At 42.6% G+C, this 15,666-nt stretch overlaps 1 protein-coding gene across 1 annotated transcript; it reads left to right on the forward strand.

Annotated features, from left to right (window-relative positions):
• Positions 1 to 9,700: 9,700 nt before the first annotated feature.
• Positions 9,701 to 15,455, forward strand: LOC117541181 (multiple epidermal growth factor-like domains protein 9). The gene is given in 3 exon segments (XM_034208313.1): positions 9,701 to 10,051; positions 13,439 to 13,905; positions 13,907 to 15,455. Coding segments are annotated over 3 exon segments (792 nt in total). The 5' UTR covers positions 9,701 to 9,783; the 3' UTR covers positions 13,964 to 15,455.
• Positions 15,456 to 15,666: the final 211 nt, after the last annotated feature.

The raw sequence follows: 15,666 nt of genomic DNA on the forward strand, positions 1-15,666 counted from the left end.
TTGTCACAGCAGCATATCCATTCTACTGAACATAAAAACATAGTGTACTATACAACAGAGGTGTGGAATCAAGTCACATGACTTGGACTCGACTTGACAAAATCACAAAACACTTGCGACTCGACTTGGACTTGAACACCAATGACTCGGGACTTGACTTGGACTTGAGCCTTCTGACTTGAGGTGACTTGATAATTTAATTCGATCTAGCTGCCGCTAGAAGAGCAGACTCCCGTTGGGGATAGCAGACTCTTCAGCCGCTCCTATTCTTGCTGTGAATCCTTGCAGGCAGGGGCGGGTCTTTATTTAGCTGGGCCACCATGTGGCCAATCATATGCGAGGACACACTAGGATCATACCATTATGTGAAAGAAGGATGGGGGGCATAGCAGGTGTAGTGGTACAGGCCAGCTGCACAGAGCGACGGGGAGCCGGATTGAAATGCAAGCGCGTCGGAAAAAGTCAAGAAATGAGCAAAAACCGAAAAAAGAAGCAGCATCTGGCTGCTTTTCAATGATATTGGAGAAAGCAAAGCTGAGTGCAGGATTTGTAAAATGAAAATAACCTTCAGAGCAGGGTTTTTTTTTGGTAACCACTCAGGATTTATTGTCAGAGGTGGGAGAAGTTCAGGGGCCTCATGTATAACGCCGTGCGTAGGATTCACGTGGGAAGGTTGCTTACGTAGTAGAAATCCCAAAAATAGGTACAGAAATTTTCGATATTTCCCGATTCACCAAACATTGCGCACCGGCGAGGAAAGTGCGTACAAGCACTTCCTACGCCGGTTTCCCTTTATAAATCACAATCGACTCGAAATGCGGTGCAGCTTTTGCGGGCTTCACGTAACGCCCATATTTGCCTATAAATAGTCAATAGAAACGCCCATTCATTCATTCTGACTGACTTTATGAAGAAGATCGCAGGAAATGACGACAGAACAGCTAAAAAATACATCTCACACCGTGTCAGATTCTGGTTATTTTGGGGGGATGGTCGAGAAAAAATCATATTGTTTGGTGGATGCAGTTTGAAACCAGAGTAGCAGCATGGAGGTCGGATCGTCACCAAAATAATAAATAAGTGGTCCGAAAAAGCTTCATGACAAAAACATACACATAGCTCTTCCTCAGGCAGTGTGGTTTGTTACCGGGGACAGGAGACCCCCCTTGATGAGAAACTGTAAGAAGTGAATGGGGAATCCCCCCGGTGTGGAGTCATGACGACTGGATCTGAATTATGTTTTTTGTATTTGGTGGGTTTGTGTTCCCAGCTGTCGATCAGCTGTGCGCAGCCTGTGCGTCCCTCCACTCCCCCCGTGCGTCCTCACCACCCCCCCCCCCCCCCCCCCGCAGCAAACCCTATATCCACCAGTTAAAGGAAATACAACTAATGTGTTGTGTTACATTAGCTGTACAATTGACCACATATGGTGTTCTTAGTTTCCATACATCCTGTGTTTTATGAGCGACTTATCAGTCTTGGCAAACGGTATAAAACACGATTAACATGATAGTATATAAAACCATGCTCGATCTACAACCTATAGAAAAGCAACACTGGCGTCAGTTTAGACGTAATTCTGTCCTCCTGCTTTACCGGCATCTCTTATGAGAAAACATTTCATAACATTAACACAACATATTCGACGTGGTTTTAAATAACATATCCGTATTTATTTATTTCTCCAAGTTATGTGTTTTGTGGTGCACTGAGGAGTCTCAAACAGGCGTTTGTTTAATCATTTAAGATTGGCTTTAATCAATGTTTGAAAATGAATTCTTCATAATGATAATGAGAGGTAACATTTTAATTGATGGTATTATTTTCCATCATGTTTCTCTCCCATTATCTTTCCTTCTGCCAACGGTGTCGCAGTTTCTCGTCTCGTCCCGTGTTTGTGCTTAGTGCGTACGCATGGGTTAGAGTTTTCGTGGAGGACCGCACGTTTTCCCCTCAAGTTAGTATTTTATAAATCTCAAACATTGCGTAGAAACTGGCGTACGCCATCTTTTGAGCGTATATCCCTTTATAAATGAGGCCCCAGATCTTGTACTTGAGTAAAAGTACCTGAGTGTAGGAATACTCGGTTACAATAAAAAGTCCTGCCATTCAAAATGTTACAAGTAAAAGTACAAAAGATATTAGCATCAAAATATACTTAAATACCACCTGCAGAGGGATCTAGATTCAGGTGTTCTCTTCCCCATGGAGACCGCCTCGCTGCACATTATCCCTTGCATAAGATAGATTGTGGGTCCCTTACAACATGTTGTACACAGTGGAAATAAACATTCTGGTTACCTCAACATCAGGGATCTTATACGTTAAACTCCTTCTGAATCAAACCGTCACGGTAGCCTTACCTTACTGATCCCTCTTAAATTAGAAAACACACGTTACTTTACCAGCAGAGAGAAAATGGATTATTAAATGATTAATGTGACTAATAAAGAGCAGTTTGATTATTAAGTATTATTCTTCTGTGGATCGATGTCATTACATTTGGTGAAAAAAGCACATAATGACTTGTTTAAGACTCGTTTGGTGTCAAAGTTTAGGACTTGGACTTGACTTGAACTTGCCCATCCTGACTTGAGACTTGACTTGGACTTGCAAAACAAAGACTTGAGACTTGACTCGGACTTGCAAAACAATGACTTGGTCCCACCTCTGCTATACAATAAACAATGTGTACAGTAGTTTGAAATAAAAGTAAAATATATCTGAAGTAGTATAAGTATGCTGCAATATGTAAGTACAGTGGGCTCGCTGGTTTAATAATTGTCTCTAAGGTAACATTCAGTACATTTTATGTGGAAGTCTGGTAGAGTGGTGGCAGGAAGGAGTATCATTCAGAAATGAGTCAGCACTTCCACCACTTTCAGTTCCCTCAACTCCTCAAAAAAGGTCTGTGGGTAAACACAAGTGGGAGAAGTTTTCACATGTTGTTCTATGACATAACCTATGCGTACCCCCACTAGTGTAGGTATCATTATGTGTGTTTTGCCACACAGTTTCTGTCTCCGATGGCCTGAGAGGACAATCTGAGCAAAGGATGGTCACCGCCGGTGGTTCCCCCCGGGCTCTCTACTGCTTTTCTTCGACCGTTACTATGTACCATTTACTATATGTTTTGTGTAAGATGTGTAAGTCTGATTTAGAAGAAAAAGACATCTTTGATTGCCAAAGTTACCCGTGTTTCCAGAGAGCTGGACGGAGCATTAGTTTTCCCACAAATAAAATGTACCTGTGAACTTAAAAGCATTAAATCAGACACATTCGAGACAGGAAGTTACATAACCCCCGTATGAGGGAAAATGAACGTTATACTATCTTCTAATCAGGAGCTTTTTTTTGTTAAGTTCAAACAAGTTTGTCAGTTATGGTTTTAAAAGGGACATTCCAGTCTCACCCACTCGTAGTCCAACACATACATGAACACAACTGAATTCAAATTCCACTTTAAGAACCATTCACATGAATAGTTCATGAATCAAAACATCTTGAGTGGCATTGGGTGTTTCAGACATTAGTTCCAGTCTTCTGTTCATTTAGTGGTGGAAGAAAGATGCATTCACACATCTGCCTCAGATCCACAGCCGAGCCAGCTGACTGACATTTCTTTGGTCTGCCTTTCAAACCAGCAGACAGGTCTGGACTGTGCAATGAGCACTAGTGATGCCCAGGGTTTGGTCTCTACACACTGCTCCCCCCCCACATCAATCATTGAATATTTGCTGTGTTTTTATTAATTCACCAAATAATGTTCTAAATTCCAGAGGCCATATTACAGAAACGTCTTAACTTGCAAATAGTCAATACTTGTATCCTAACCAGAGATAATAAACGTGTAACACACAAATCTAAACTCTACTAACCTAGGGAGATCCGTTTTTATTTCACATTCCCCGGGTCAGTGTTAGCTGGCGTGTTAATCCGCCCTCATGTTGCCTTTACACAACCAGCTAACTGAGAGGCTAGTGGCAGAGCCTAACCACCCTCAGGAGCAGACTGAGGGGGTGCTCCGGGCCGGGACCCTGGATGTAGCTGATCAGCTAACCACCTCTCACTCAGCTGCTAGGTGCTTGTGTTTCTTTTTGCTCCACAAGTTTGTTTCAATCAGGAAAACAGTGGGTAAAAAGTTGTTAGCTCAGCGAGATGAGACAAGTAGCATTGGTTGCTAGGTAAAAAGCTGATAAGAGGTAAAGGATGGAGTATTTAAAATGAGTTGAGACTGTAAACTAGAGTTCTTTTAATCTCTATTTGGAGACAGTGTGGGATTTACAGTGAACGTCCTGTATGGCCCCAATTCCTTCACCTCCAGGCTGCTGCTGCTCTAATTACAAACACACCCAAAAGTCTCTGGTGGCTTTAGATCTGGGTTGAACTACAGTCACTTCATATTCCTTAACCAGCCTTTGTTCGGCCTTAAATGTCATTGTGAAAAGCCTAACTGGTACACCTTAATGCTTAGGTACTAAAAGTCACGTCAGCCTTATCATCATGATGAAATCCTGCCTGCCACTGGCATGTCACAACAGGCAAATCATCTACCAGAGAAGAATTCCTCCAATAGCTGCAGAGCTCCAGGCTCGGGCCCCTAGGCTGCTTGGAGCCACATCTATCATCCTCCAATGGTAGAAGCTCTCTGTTATCACGGTTGTTGAGGTGAATGATCTCGGTGTTTATCGTGTCAACGGAGGAGCTGGGTGTGAGCCGGAGCCCTGCAGCCAGTGCCTTGTTTTTCACTTGTAATCTCTGTGTTTTGGGCCCCGATGCTGCCTCCACTTCCACCAGCTGTGTGTGAAGAGCCCATCTGGAAACAACTTACTTACTGAACAGGTGTCAGGAAGTCTCACCAGTTATTTCTTTAAACTGGTGTATTGTTCCTCCCACTTCTCAGTTCAGATCTACACAACAGTCAAAGATAACCTAGTTATCAGGTAACCTGTTCATGTCAGCGGCAGAACTATAGAGTAACCCAGTTCAGTTCATTAACATTTCTGATTACTTCTGTTTAAAATGGGCCACGCTATTTTCATAATCATTCCTTCAACTTTTTTTTGGTATTAGAGATAATGGACAAGTCTATAAAATATAAAATACATATTCCCATGAATTTGTTTAAGAGCTCAATTCATCAGAATGAATGTTGTGACACAAACCTTAAGATATTCGTACCTAAAGCTGCAACTGACAACCATTTTTTACTATCCATTCATTCCGGGAATATTTTCTAGATGAATGTGACAAAGTGATGTCATCAGATTACCAGTCAAACTGTCAAAAAACCCAATGATGTTACATTTGCGATGGTATAAAAAGGAGAAAGCAGCAAATACTCAGATTTAGAAAGCTTTTTACATATTCAATGTTTGACATTTTTTGATTAACAAATGAGTTTGAAAATGACATTTCTGTTGATTGACGAGTTGCTTAACGGATTCATTGTTTCAGCACTAGACCTTTTCATTCTGTTTTGCTAGCAGGCTGGACACCAAATGGATATTGTATAACTTAACCTCCAATTCAGAGTCCTTCAAAGTATAACAGTAAGCCATGTTAGCCGTGTACGCCAGTTCACAAATGATCCCCATCAGGCTGCTCTTGTACCCGCTCTCCAAACGGACATTTGAGACTTTCATTCAGCATTGCATCACTGCATTCACTCAGTTATTCTTCATCATGTCATCACACCTTGGCCATTCCCATTTCTTGACCAATCGCTGACGGTGCTGCCATGTCCTGGACGATTCATTGGTAGTAGTCTGCGTGGCAACACGTATAGATGCACTTACACTGTCAGGTTCTGTTTGCCCATACCAGGGGCCCGCGGAGGAGGTTGTGCAACGTGGGAGGGAGGGGAAGAGACACAAACCAGACCTGAGCTGAGCTGGGGACAGCACGAGCACAGCTGGCCCATTTCATAGCGCTAGCCAGGCAGCAACAGAGGGGGAGGGGCAGCACCACAGTCTGTTGGACAGACACAACGGTGGAAGAGCTGCGCCACAGAGGACATGGTCACGTGTGCTCAGTACGAGAGCTGCTCTCTGTGTGTGGCCGCAGAGGATGTTCAGACCAAACATCCGAGTAGATGTTGCCCTGGCAACGGTGACAAATGGGATGATGCCACAATGCAGTACCATGTCTCAGGGGAGGATAGTTGCTTTCCAAACTGCTTTTGAACAGTAAGAAAACCAAAGCAATGCTTTTAGCTCCCAAGTCAGCGTCCTCTTGCCTCTCCATTGACACCCTTGATGGCGTCTCTGTTGAGTTTGTCGATACCTACAAATATCTTGGCTTTTGGTTGGACAGTAATCTGAACTTTAAACATCACATTGAAGTTTCTAACAAAGAAATTGAAATTCACTCTTGGCTTCATTTCAGACTTAAATGTGTTTTTCAACTTCATCCCGTAAAAGGTTGGTCTCTGGCTCATTCCTGTCCCAGCTGGACTACAGTGGTACCATCTATAGATGTGCCTGTCCCACTGTTTGGCCAAACTTGACCCACTCTACCACGCTGCACTGCGTTATATATCAGATGCACCCTATAGGACTCATCATTGCAAAGTGTATAGCCTAACTGGATGGTCCTCACTTAGTATGCGTATGCAGCATTGGTTTTTATTCATGTATAAAGGCATTTTAGGAAAGCTTCCACTCTGCATATGTGCCAGATTTGCTCCAGTTTGTGACTCTCACAACCTCAGACCCAGTGCCTGGATACGGGTCCAGGTTCCTGCTGTGCGGACTGAGGCTGGAAAAAGGATTATGGTCCTTGGTCTTGGAATGACCTTCAATCACGCCTCAAACTGAGGGCACTTGTCCCTATAGCCTGTTTTAAATGGAAGTTGTCTGAGGTCCTTCCCACCAGCTGCTCTTGCAGTAATAAGTAGCACCTTACTGACTGTCCTAATGGGCTCAATGTAGGGACTGCTTTTCCTCTTCGGTTGACTTGTGTTCTCTGTGTTTGACACGTCTGTGTTATGTGTGTGACGTTGCTGCCTTCTTGGCCAGGTCAGCATTGTAAATGAGATTTTATCTCAATGCTTTTTATCTGGTTAAATAAAATAAAATGTCTTAATGTGCTGATGAGGCCTGTTGCAGTACATGAACAAGCCTCCACACTGACACACGGAGAGGTGAAATGGAGCATTCAGAATGTGGGTCAGACATATGCAATCATCCATGTATGATTACATCTTTACTCAGTGATTCCGGAATGGCTGGGCTCATCTGGTTTAGCCTGCGGTTGATCAAATATTTGTGTTCATTTAATTTGTCTTTCAATCTTTAATTGTTCCACTTCTTGTGTGAGTCAGTCAGTGTGTGGCAGCAGAGAGGAGGAGCATGGGACAGCAGCAGGTCTGAGAGCAGCTCATGTTTCCTCCTGGTTATATAACCCAGCAGGCCGCTGCCTTTGAACCTCAGCAGAGGTTAAATCAAGCTTATCAGGAGCAGCCTGCACAGGGCTGGAGTACAACGTAATCACGTGACCCCACTAGAGTCCAACATCTAGGCCATTGAAAGGCGGTTATCTGTGTCTAAATCATTCAACACTGAGAGCTGCAGTGTGGTGAGGACGGGCGTCTGATGAAGAGCACCGGCTGGTCTGCAGGGCTGCATAGGAGGATAGTGTTTATATGTATATCAGTTTTTACATATCAGAATCATTTAACTTTCCTTAGCCATGGTTCAGTCTTCATTGTTGTTTTTGGTGGTGGGTTAGACAATCCTGAGGCAGCCCACCTTTTCATTGAGGGATAACCCCGGCCCAGCTCCTCTCCAGACATGGCTCCGGGAGGACGCCAGTGAGGTTGGTGTCCCTATCATAAAGACCTATAAAGGTCTTGCTGCTTGACTGGAAAACCCTTTCCAAGCAGAGACCTTACCATGTGCTTTAACCCTCAACATCATCCATTCACTGCTTCTTTGTATTAAGGAGTTGATCTAGTTCCGACTTCCTGAACACCCTCATATTATGCGTATGGCCCTGTGCAGAGGACCCCAGGGCAGGCCTCAGACTGGGGGGGTTGCATTTCCCATCTGCCTGGAACACCGTGAGATCCCAGGAGGAGCTGGATGGCATGACTGGGGACATCTGGGCTACTCTGGATGGAGGCCTTCATACTACTGTACTTAAACATATCATTTATAGATGCTTCAGGTGTACCAATATTTAGTTCAAAATCAGAGGAGCTGCATCTTAAATCAATAATTGTCTTTATGGTAAGATCATAATGAATTTGGATCAATTCCAACTCCATCTGAGCATTTAAAAACTCCCCTTTACTTACAGATGTTATTATCTGTGGTGTTTGGTGCTACTCGTGAAACCTTTCTGAGCCTTAAGTACTAATTCCATGTATTAGAAAAAGTAACAGTGATTTTATATTTTTAAAATAAATGAATAACCTGTAGTTAATGCAAATCTGGGGGTAAGAAAAGCTAGAATGTAGTGAGGAAAGATGAGTGATTTCATATTCCACAGCTCGAAACTAACCAAATCTGCTTCATTATTGATAACACAACGGAAAAGCTAAATCTCACCCTCCACAATGCCAAAGCAATGCCCTCCCTCCTTCTGAACTACCTTTCTGTCTCATATAATGTTCCATTATATGATTTAAGTAGATCAGAATAACCCACTCCGCCGTCCCAGATCAATATCCTGTCATCTGGAGACACCTAGTGGTGCAGCGCGAGCTCTTTCATTTGGGATGGACGCATTGAAGAGACAAGCATACGCATTGGACATTTCAAATACATTTGACAAAAAGGTTAATCAAATAAATTATTCCACAGACATGTTTGTGATATTAACCGGTTGAGGCTCATACATGTTGATGAATAATAAGAAAAAAGGGTGTACAACTGAGTCTGGGTGTAGTAATGAGTCGGCATTGTTATTAACCTATATTGAACAAATGAAATGTAATAATCTTGTGTAAATAAGCATCTCACAGATCGTCAGTCAAATCCTTTTTTGAACAAAGTTGTACAGTTATGGTTACAGACTCTACATATGTATCTCTCCTTTTCTCTCTCTCTATAATATATATATATATATATATATATATATTGCTATTTGAATTACTTTGGTCACTCAATCATGTTTAAGAATCAGATGTTATGACGGCATGATATATGTTATGATTCAAATCAAACGGTTTTTCCACAACATTATACTCTTTAATAACTGCAGCCCATGCTGGTGTCGAGGCTGAAAACACTTATTTAGCCTCTGTTGTAGCGACATCATTAGTGGCACTGATGTGTGTCTCTGTGTGTCTCTGTGTGTCCCTGTGTGTCCCTGTGTGTGTGTGTCCCTGTGTGTCCCTGTCCCTGTGTGTCCCTGTCCATGTGTGTCCCTGTGTGTCCCTGTCTGTCCCCTGTCCCTGTGTGTCCCTGTGTGTCCCTGTCCCTGTGTGTCCCTGTGTGTCCCTGTGTGTCTCTGTGTGTCCCTGTGTGTCTCTGTGTGTCCCTGTGTGTCCCTGTGTGTCCCTGTGTGTCCCTGTGTGTCCATGTGTGTCCCTGTGTGTGTGTCCCTGTGTGTCTCTGTGTCCCTGTGTGTCCCTGTCCCTGTGTGTCCCTGTGTGTCTCTGTGTGTCTCTGTGTGTCCCTGTGTGTCCCTGTGTGTCCCTGTGTGTCCCTGTCCCTGTGTGTCCCTGTGTGTCCCTGTGTGTCCCTGTGTGTCTCTGTGTGTCCCTGTGTGTCCCTGTGTGTCCCTGTCCCTGTGTGTCCCTGTGTGTCCTGTGTGTCTCTGTGTGTCCCTGTGCAGATGGCAGCAGCCCCCCAGTGTGTGAGCTGTGCCTCCCCCGGTACAGCGGCCCGCTGTGTGACCAGTGTTCAGCCGGCTTCTTCAAAGCTGCTGGGCTGTGTGTTCCATGTGACTGCAGTGGCAATGCAGACCCTAAGGACCCCACCCCTGTCACCCCGACACCGGCCAATGCCTGCGCTGCATCAACCACACAGGCGGGGCCCGGTGCCAAGCTCTGTGCCCGAGGGCTTCATCGGGGACGCTGGAGCACACAACTGCACCCGTCCAGGTAAGAGCCGCCACAACACCCTCAATAAGGATCTCTACTTACTGCTCTCTATATATACTACTATTACTGTCAGTTATAAAACAGTAGTGGAGTTCATCTTTGTCACAGCTTATAAATCACTTAGTTAAAGAGACATTTCCTAATAATTGCACACAGCTGTACTTTGAGCCATGTTCATCTCTCTGAATATAGTTTGCACATTTCTGCACAGCCTGCCACTTTAATGATAATATAATACACTGCAGTTTGTCAAATATTATCATATATTCAGTGTACTAAGTTTGTTTTAGTTTTTTGGTTTCTTTTGTATATTTAAATTTGGTGTACATTCTTGTATTCATTCTTTTTTAAATCGCTTTTTTTAAATATTGTCCTTTCTAGAATTCTACGGAGGCGCTACAGGTTTATAAAATCCAAAAACAAACAGACTCAAAGGACAGTTTTTTCCCAAGAGCCATTATTGCTCTTAACACCCTGAAAGTGTGAAAAAATGTGACTGGTTGTATATATATATATATACATACATGATATTATATATATATAATCATTATTATTATAAATACATATATATATATAATTATTATTATAAATACAGTACATACCTACTATTATTATTTATTACATTACATTTTTTATACCCCTGGAAATAATTACTGCACTTTATTCCTTATTCCTAAGTATGTATGCTGCGTGTATTTGTTGTATTATTGTTGTGATGTTTTTTGTTTTGATGGCAACTTTTGAAAGGGAGAAGCATTTGTTTCTCTCATTGTACATGTATAATGACATTAAATGATTCTATTCTATATAGATGAGACAACACAGTTTGTATCCATTGTGCATGAATGCTTCAGCTCTTCAGACCAACATAGTAAGATGTGAGCAGGGTCCTAATTGTGTTGACATGCAGCCCTAGGTCTGCTCTGTTTCAGAAAGCAATCTGCCACTTTCATATTGTAGAATTTGTTCAATTAAAGCAGTCTTTAATTGTTTTGTCCTAAACATAGCAATATATGCTTTTGGAATGTAACATGTCTTTGAAAAGATAACAGTAACAGTAGGGCTGCACGGTATTGAAAAAAAACTGACATCGCGATTTCCCCCCCCCCCCTGCGGTATATATTGCGGTTTTTTAACCTGTTAAGCCCCAAAGTCCCGGCGGGTACTTTACTTTTTTTTTCACGACAGTGTCTCAGGGGATCGTAATATTTAAGAACCTATTAATGTGTTATACCAGATTAACGGAAATAATCTCAGCTAACTGACGATACAAACCATTTTATACCAAAACAAAACACAAGTCTCATAAGAAGCATCTAAATGACCCCTGAGCGCAAAATGCTAACGCACTTTGGCACAGAACTCAAGATAAAAGTACCCTTATTACTTATCGTAGCTGCACTTACAAGATATCCGATTAAAGCTGAGGTTCCACAGATTATTTAGGTATATAGTATCATCACTGAGTGATCTGAACTCGGACAGGGGAAGCAAACACAGACATCACAACACGTACCTTTACGTAGCTTCGAGGGGAGATGTCTCACCGTAGCTGTCAATCTGATCAAAAGACGTGATCAATGGCATTAAAACGAGAAAGAAAAAACGCGGCTGAATCGGTTAATCCATAGGTTTTTTCCATAGGCCAAAATAGTTCCAGATGGCAGATGTTGCTTTTCTTCTTGGAAGTAAATCTTCATTCTCTCCGGTATTGTCCTCCTGTGCCTCGCTCATTTTTTACCAGATGGTCTGCAAACTAGCGGGGCGGGGCCTGCTGTGATCTGATCAAGGATGATTGTGATTGGTGGTTTGCTGTGCATGCAGGGGAAGTTCTACACACACCAACACATGAACAAATAAGGAGTGAGAGTGACGACGCGTAGCCAAAACCGGAAGCTGCATACACACTCTGGTGGCTACCATTAGCAGCTAACTTTTGTGCTCCGATTTTTACATAAAAATGGAATTATGGATTATAAACAATTGCTTCAAAGCCACAGATACATTATCAACCTATGGATTAACCGATTCAGCCGCGTTTTTTTCGTTTTAATGCCATTGAACACGTCTTTTGATCAGATTGACAGCTACGGTGAGACGATCTCCCGTAAAAGCTCCGTAAAAGGTACGTGTTGTGATGTCTGTGTTTGCTTCCCCTGTTGCGAGATCAGATCGCTTAGATGCTATACTTAAATAATCTGTGGAGTCTCAGCTTTAATCGGATATATTGTATGTGCAGTTTCGATAAGTAATAAGGGTATCTTTATTTTGAATTCTGTGCTAAAGTGCGTTAGCATTTTTTTTTTAAATGAATAAAACCGCACGTCCCTGCGGTGTGAATATCGCGCATGCGCATACCGCGGTTATCGCCATGACACGGTATATCGTTCAGCCCTAGTATACAGTTTATATTGTGTATCACCTTTAGCTTGAAAATACATAGACGTGTTTATTTTATCTATCAAATAAATAAATAGACACTTTATCAATCCCAAGTTGGGAAATTATTTTACAGCAGCAGTGTGTTCAGGTATTAAAATATTTAAAGTTGAAATAAAGTATGAAATACACATCACAAGTATAATGCACTGCAATCCATAAGAGAAGTCCGATATGTTCATGAAAACTCCACAGGAGACACCAACACTAACGTGGCCGAGTGGACTCCGGAGTCTGTAGTGGGCTGTCACTCAAACTGAGTAGCCAATGGAGACGCACCCCTGATAGTCCCGCCCCCTGGGACGTTTGTGTCAGAATCATAGACTGTATATAGGTCAGAATTGAAAAAACAAAAAATGAGGGAGCGCAAACGAGAAGAGCTGCAGCGAGAGCAAAAGTCTGATCATTGAGAAAGAAGCAAAGAGAACTGCAAACACAAAGATGTGTTAAAACAAAGAAAAAAGACTTATAGTTTACATGATTACACAAATGATTTGTTTGCAATTTATATTATAGTTTTATTTGATTTTTTCTCTTCTGAGAAAGTGTTGCTTTATCTTTATGACACAAAACTAATACCATATTTCTGACTAGATTACTGAGTCAGAAATTCAGCACCAAAGAACAAGCAGTCTTCTTTGTTAACAATAAATTCATGTCAGGATGAAGTCCCACAAAGTCTGCCGTTAGCTTCCAGGGTTTAAATGTATTTCATGGAAAAATAATAAAAGAAGGCATCAGGAATATCTCCACTAAGAGGTAGTTATTTGTTTTCGCCACACGGTGTCACTAGTTACTTATCAACAACCTTGAGTCTGAAAAGCATTCAGATTTCTCTTCATTAATAACAGATCTTCATTACATCAGACATTGCTTTGTTACATTGTAAATGTAACAAAGCTGTGAAGTCCAGTCTTTAAACGTTCACTAATGTTTTCCTCTCCTCAGCCCCCCGGCTCCTCCCCACACCGGCACATAAAGCCACAACAGAGGCCCCTACATCCAGTCCATCTTCCCCCTCCACAACCACCACCAGCATCACTTTGACCTCGGCCCAATCAAAAGGCGTCCCAGCGTCCACATCAGGCAGCAACAGCAGCACGGCGCTGAGCACCGCCTCCACCCAGGCGCTGCTGACCAGCCTGAGTCCCCCCACCGACAACACCACCGCCGCCCTGACAGACGTGTCCTGGACGCAGTTCAACATCATCATCCTGGCTGTCATCATTCTGGTGGTGCTGGTGCTGCTGGGCTTCGTCGGAGGCGTGTACACCTACCGCGAGTACCAGAACCGCAAGCTCAATGCCCCATTCTGGACCATTGAACTGAAAGAGGACAACATCAGCTTCAGCAGCTACCACGACAGCATCCCCAACGCTGACGTGTCCGGCTTACTGGAAGACGAGGCCAACGAGGGTGGTGCCCAACGGCCAGCTGGCCCTCACCACGCAGGGCAACTGCTACAAGGCTTGACCCATCCGTCCCCACACCGGACCGCTTAAATATACCGATGACACAACGCTGCTGGAAAGTACCAAATCCAAAGCTCCTTCATGAATGACTGCTTGTTGTTTCACTGCGGGTCTGCAGCACTTCACTACACAGTGAGATCAAGCAGATGTGATCAAATATATGGAAAAGACACGCAGAGTTTTCCCTTTATGATACGATTTTGTGTTGAAAGGGCGATCAATGGCAAGGGTCCAAAGAGAAAAGTGTTTGGTTTGAGTTACAGATTAGTTTGGTAATTGGCATGACGTACGACAGGCTCAAAGCAGACGGAAACGATGATCCCCACATTTGTCAGAGGACTAACAGGAGCCTAACATTTCAGATATTTAAAATTGACTTTTGACTGTTTATGTTTTAACTGGATCACTTGCACAGTGATCCTCAACTGAGACAATGATTGTTATTTAATGCATTTTTTATCCTGTTCTTATTTATTGGTTGACGTTTCATTCTTGGGAGAAATGCTGCACATGTATGGTGTGTTATTCATGGTGTTTTATCTTATGTGCTGTCGAACGGTAATTTGAATTGGCCAATATGTTTTCATGTATAGTTTGTGTGTTTTTGGAGAGAATCATAGGGGAAGACGAAAGGTGCTGGCACAAGAATTTGAATGACCTCACTTGTTTATAGGTTCCTGTCTTTTGTTAAAGCGTGCCAGCTCACCTGAAGTATCTACGAGGAGTGTTTCTTTCGAAGGAACTACCACTACCGTCTATAAACTCCCACTACTACAGCTAGTGACTCATACTGGGCCCGCATAAACCACCATCATCTACTTGGAATCTAGTCTGCTCTCTGCTAACTTCCTCAGCAAAAGTTAAACAAACGATTGGAAAATTGTTTCACATTTATGTAGAGGTTTGGTTCTGTGACTGAACATTAAAAGACCTCTACTCTAGTATTGATGCTGTTGCTATGGAGTGAAACCAGCCTGCACAAGGTCACATTTCCTCAGCCCACTGATTGTTTTGATCAACTAAACTCAAGTTGCATCACCTAAAATTGCAAGCTGCTTTCAAAGCTTTACACCTGATCCTGGGTCCGATGTTTGCTGTGTTGTTAGGATACCACTGGTTGGGTGCACTTCATTTTATGAATGAGAAAAGCTAATTCTGGAACTAACTCCTCAGGTACTGGCTCTTTCCCTAATGTGATCACTGTAAATATGATTATTGTACAGATGATTGTGAATAGTAGCACTATTATTGTACAGGTAGAATACTGTGTGTACACTGTCACTTAACAAGCTCCCAACCTTTCACCCTCCAGGGCAGGCACTGCAGTCGGCCATCAGCTTTTTCTATTTTTATTTGTATTTCTTATTCTCAGTGGATTTTGCCATATACGCAGCTGCGGGACTAAAATGCACCAACCACAACTCAAAACAAAGAGTACAATTATGTAAATAATAACCCAAATCAGAGCTCAAATAAAGATGGATTTAACTGTTGTCTTTTTGTTTCTTGCACACCTTTCGTTTAATTAACTGTTTATTTGAAGACATACATTGTTCTGCTTGAGTGAACAACCTGCTGATACATGTTAAACTGAGATAAAAGAGAGAAAACTTCAGCAGATGAAAGTGAAAATGGCCTTCAAGTGTAAAAATATGCACAGTGATGCTCAAACATAAAAACTAGGGCCGGGACTCGATTAAAAAA

The sequence above is a fragment of the Gymnodraco acuticeps genome, unplaced genomic scaffold (assembly GCF_902827175.1).
Source record: "Gymnodraco acuticeps unplaced genomic scaffold, fGymAcu1.1, whole genome shotgun sequence".
NCBI classification, from domain to species: domain Eukaryota; kingdom Metazoa; phylum Chordata; class Actinopteri; order Perciformes; family Bathydraconidae; genus Gymnodraco; species Gymnodraco acuticeps.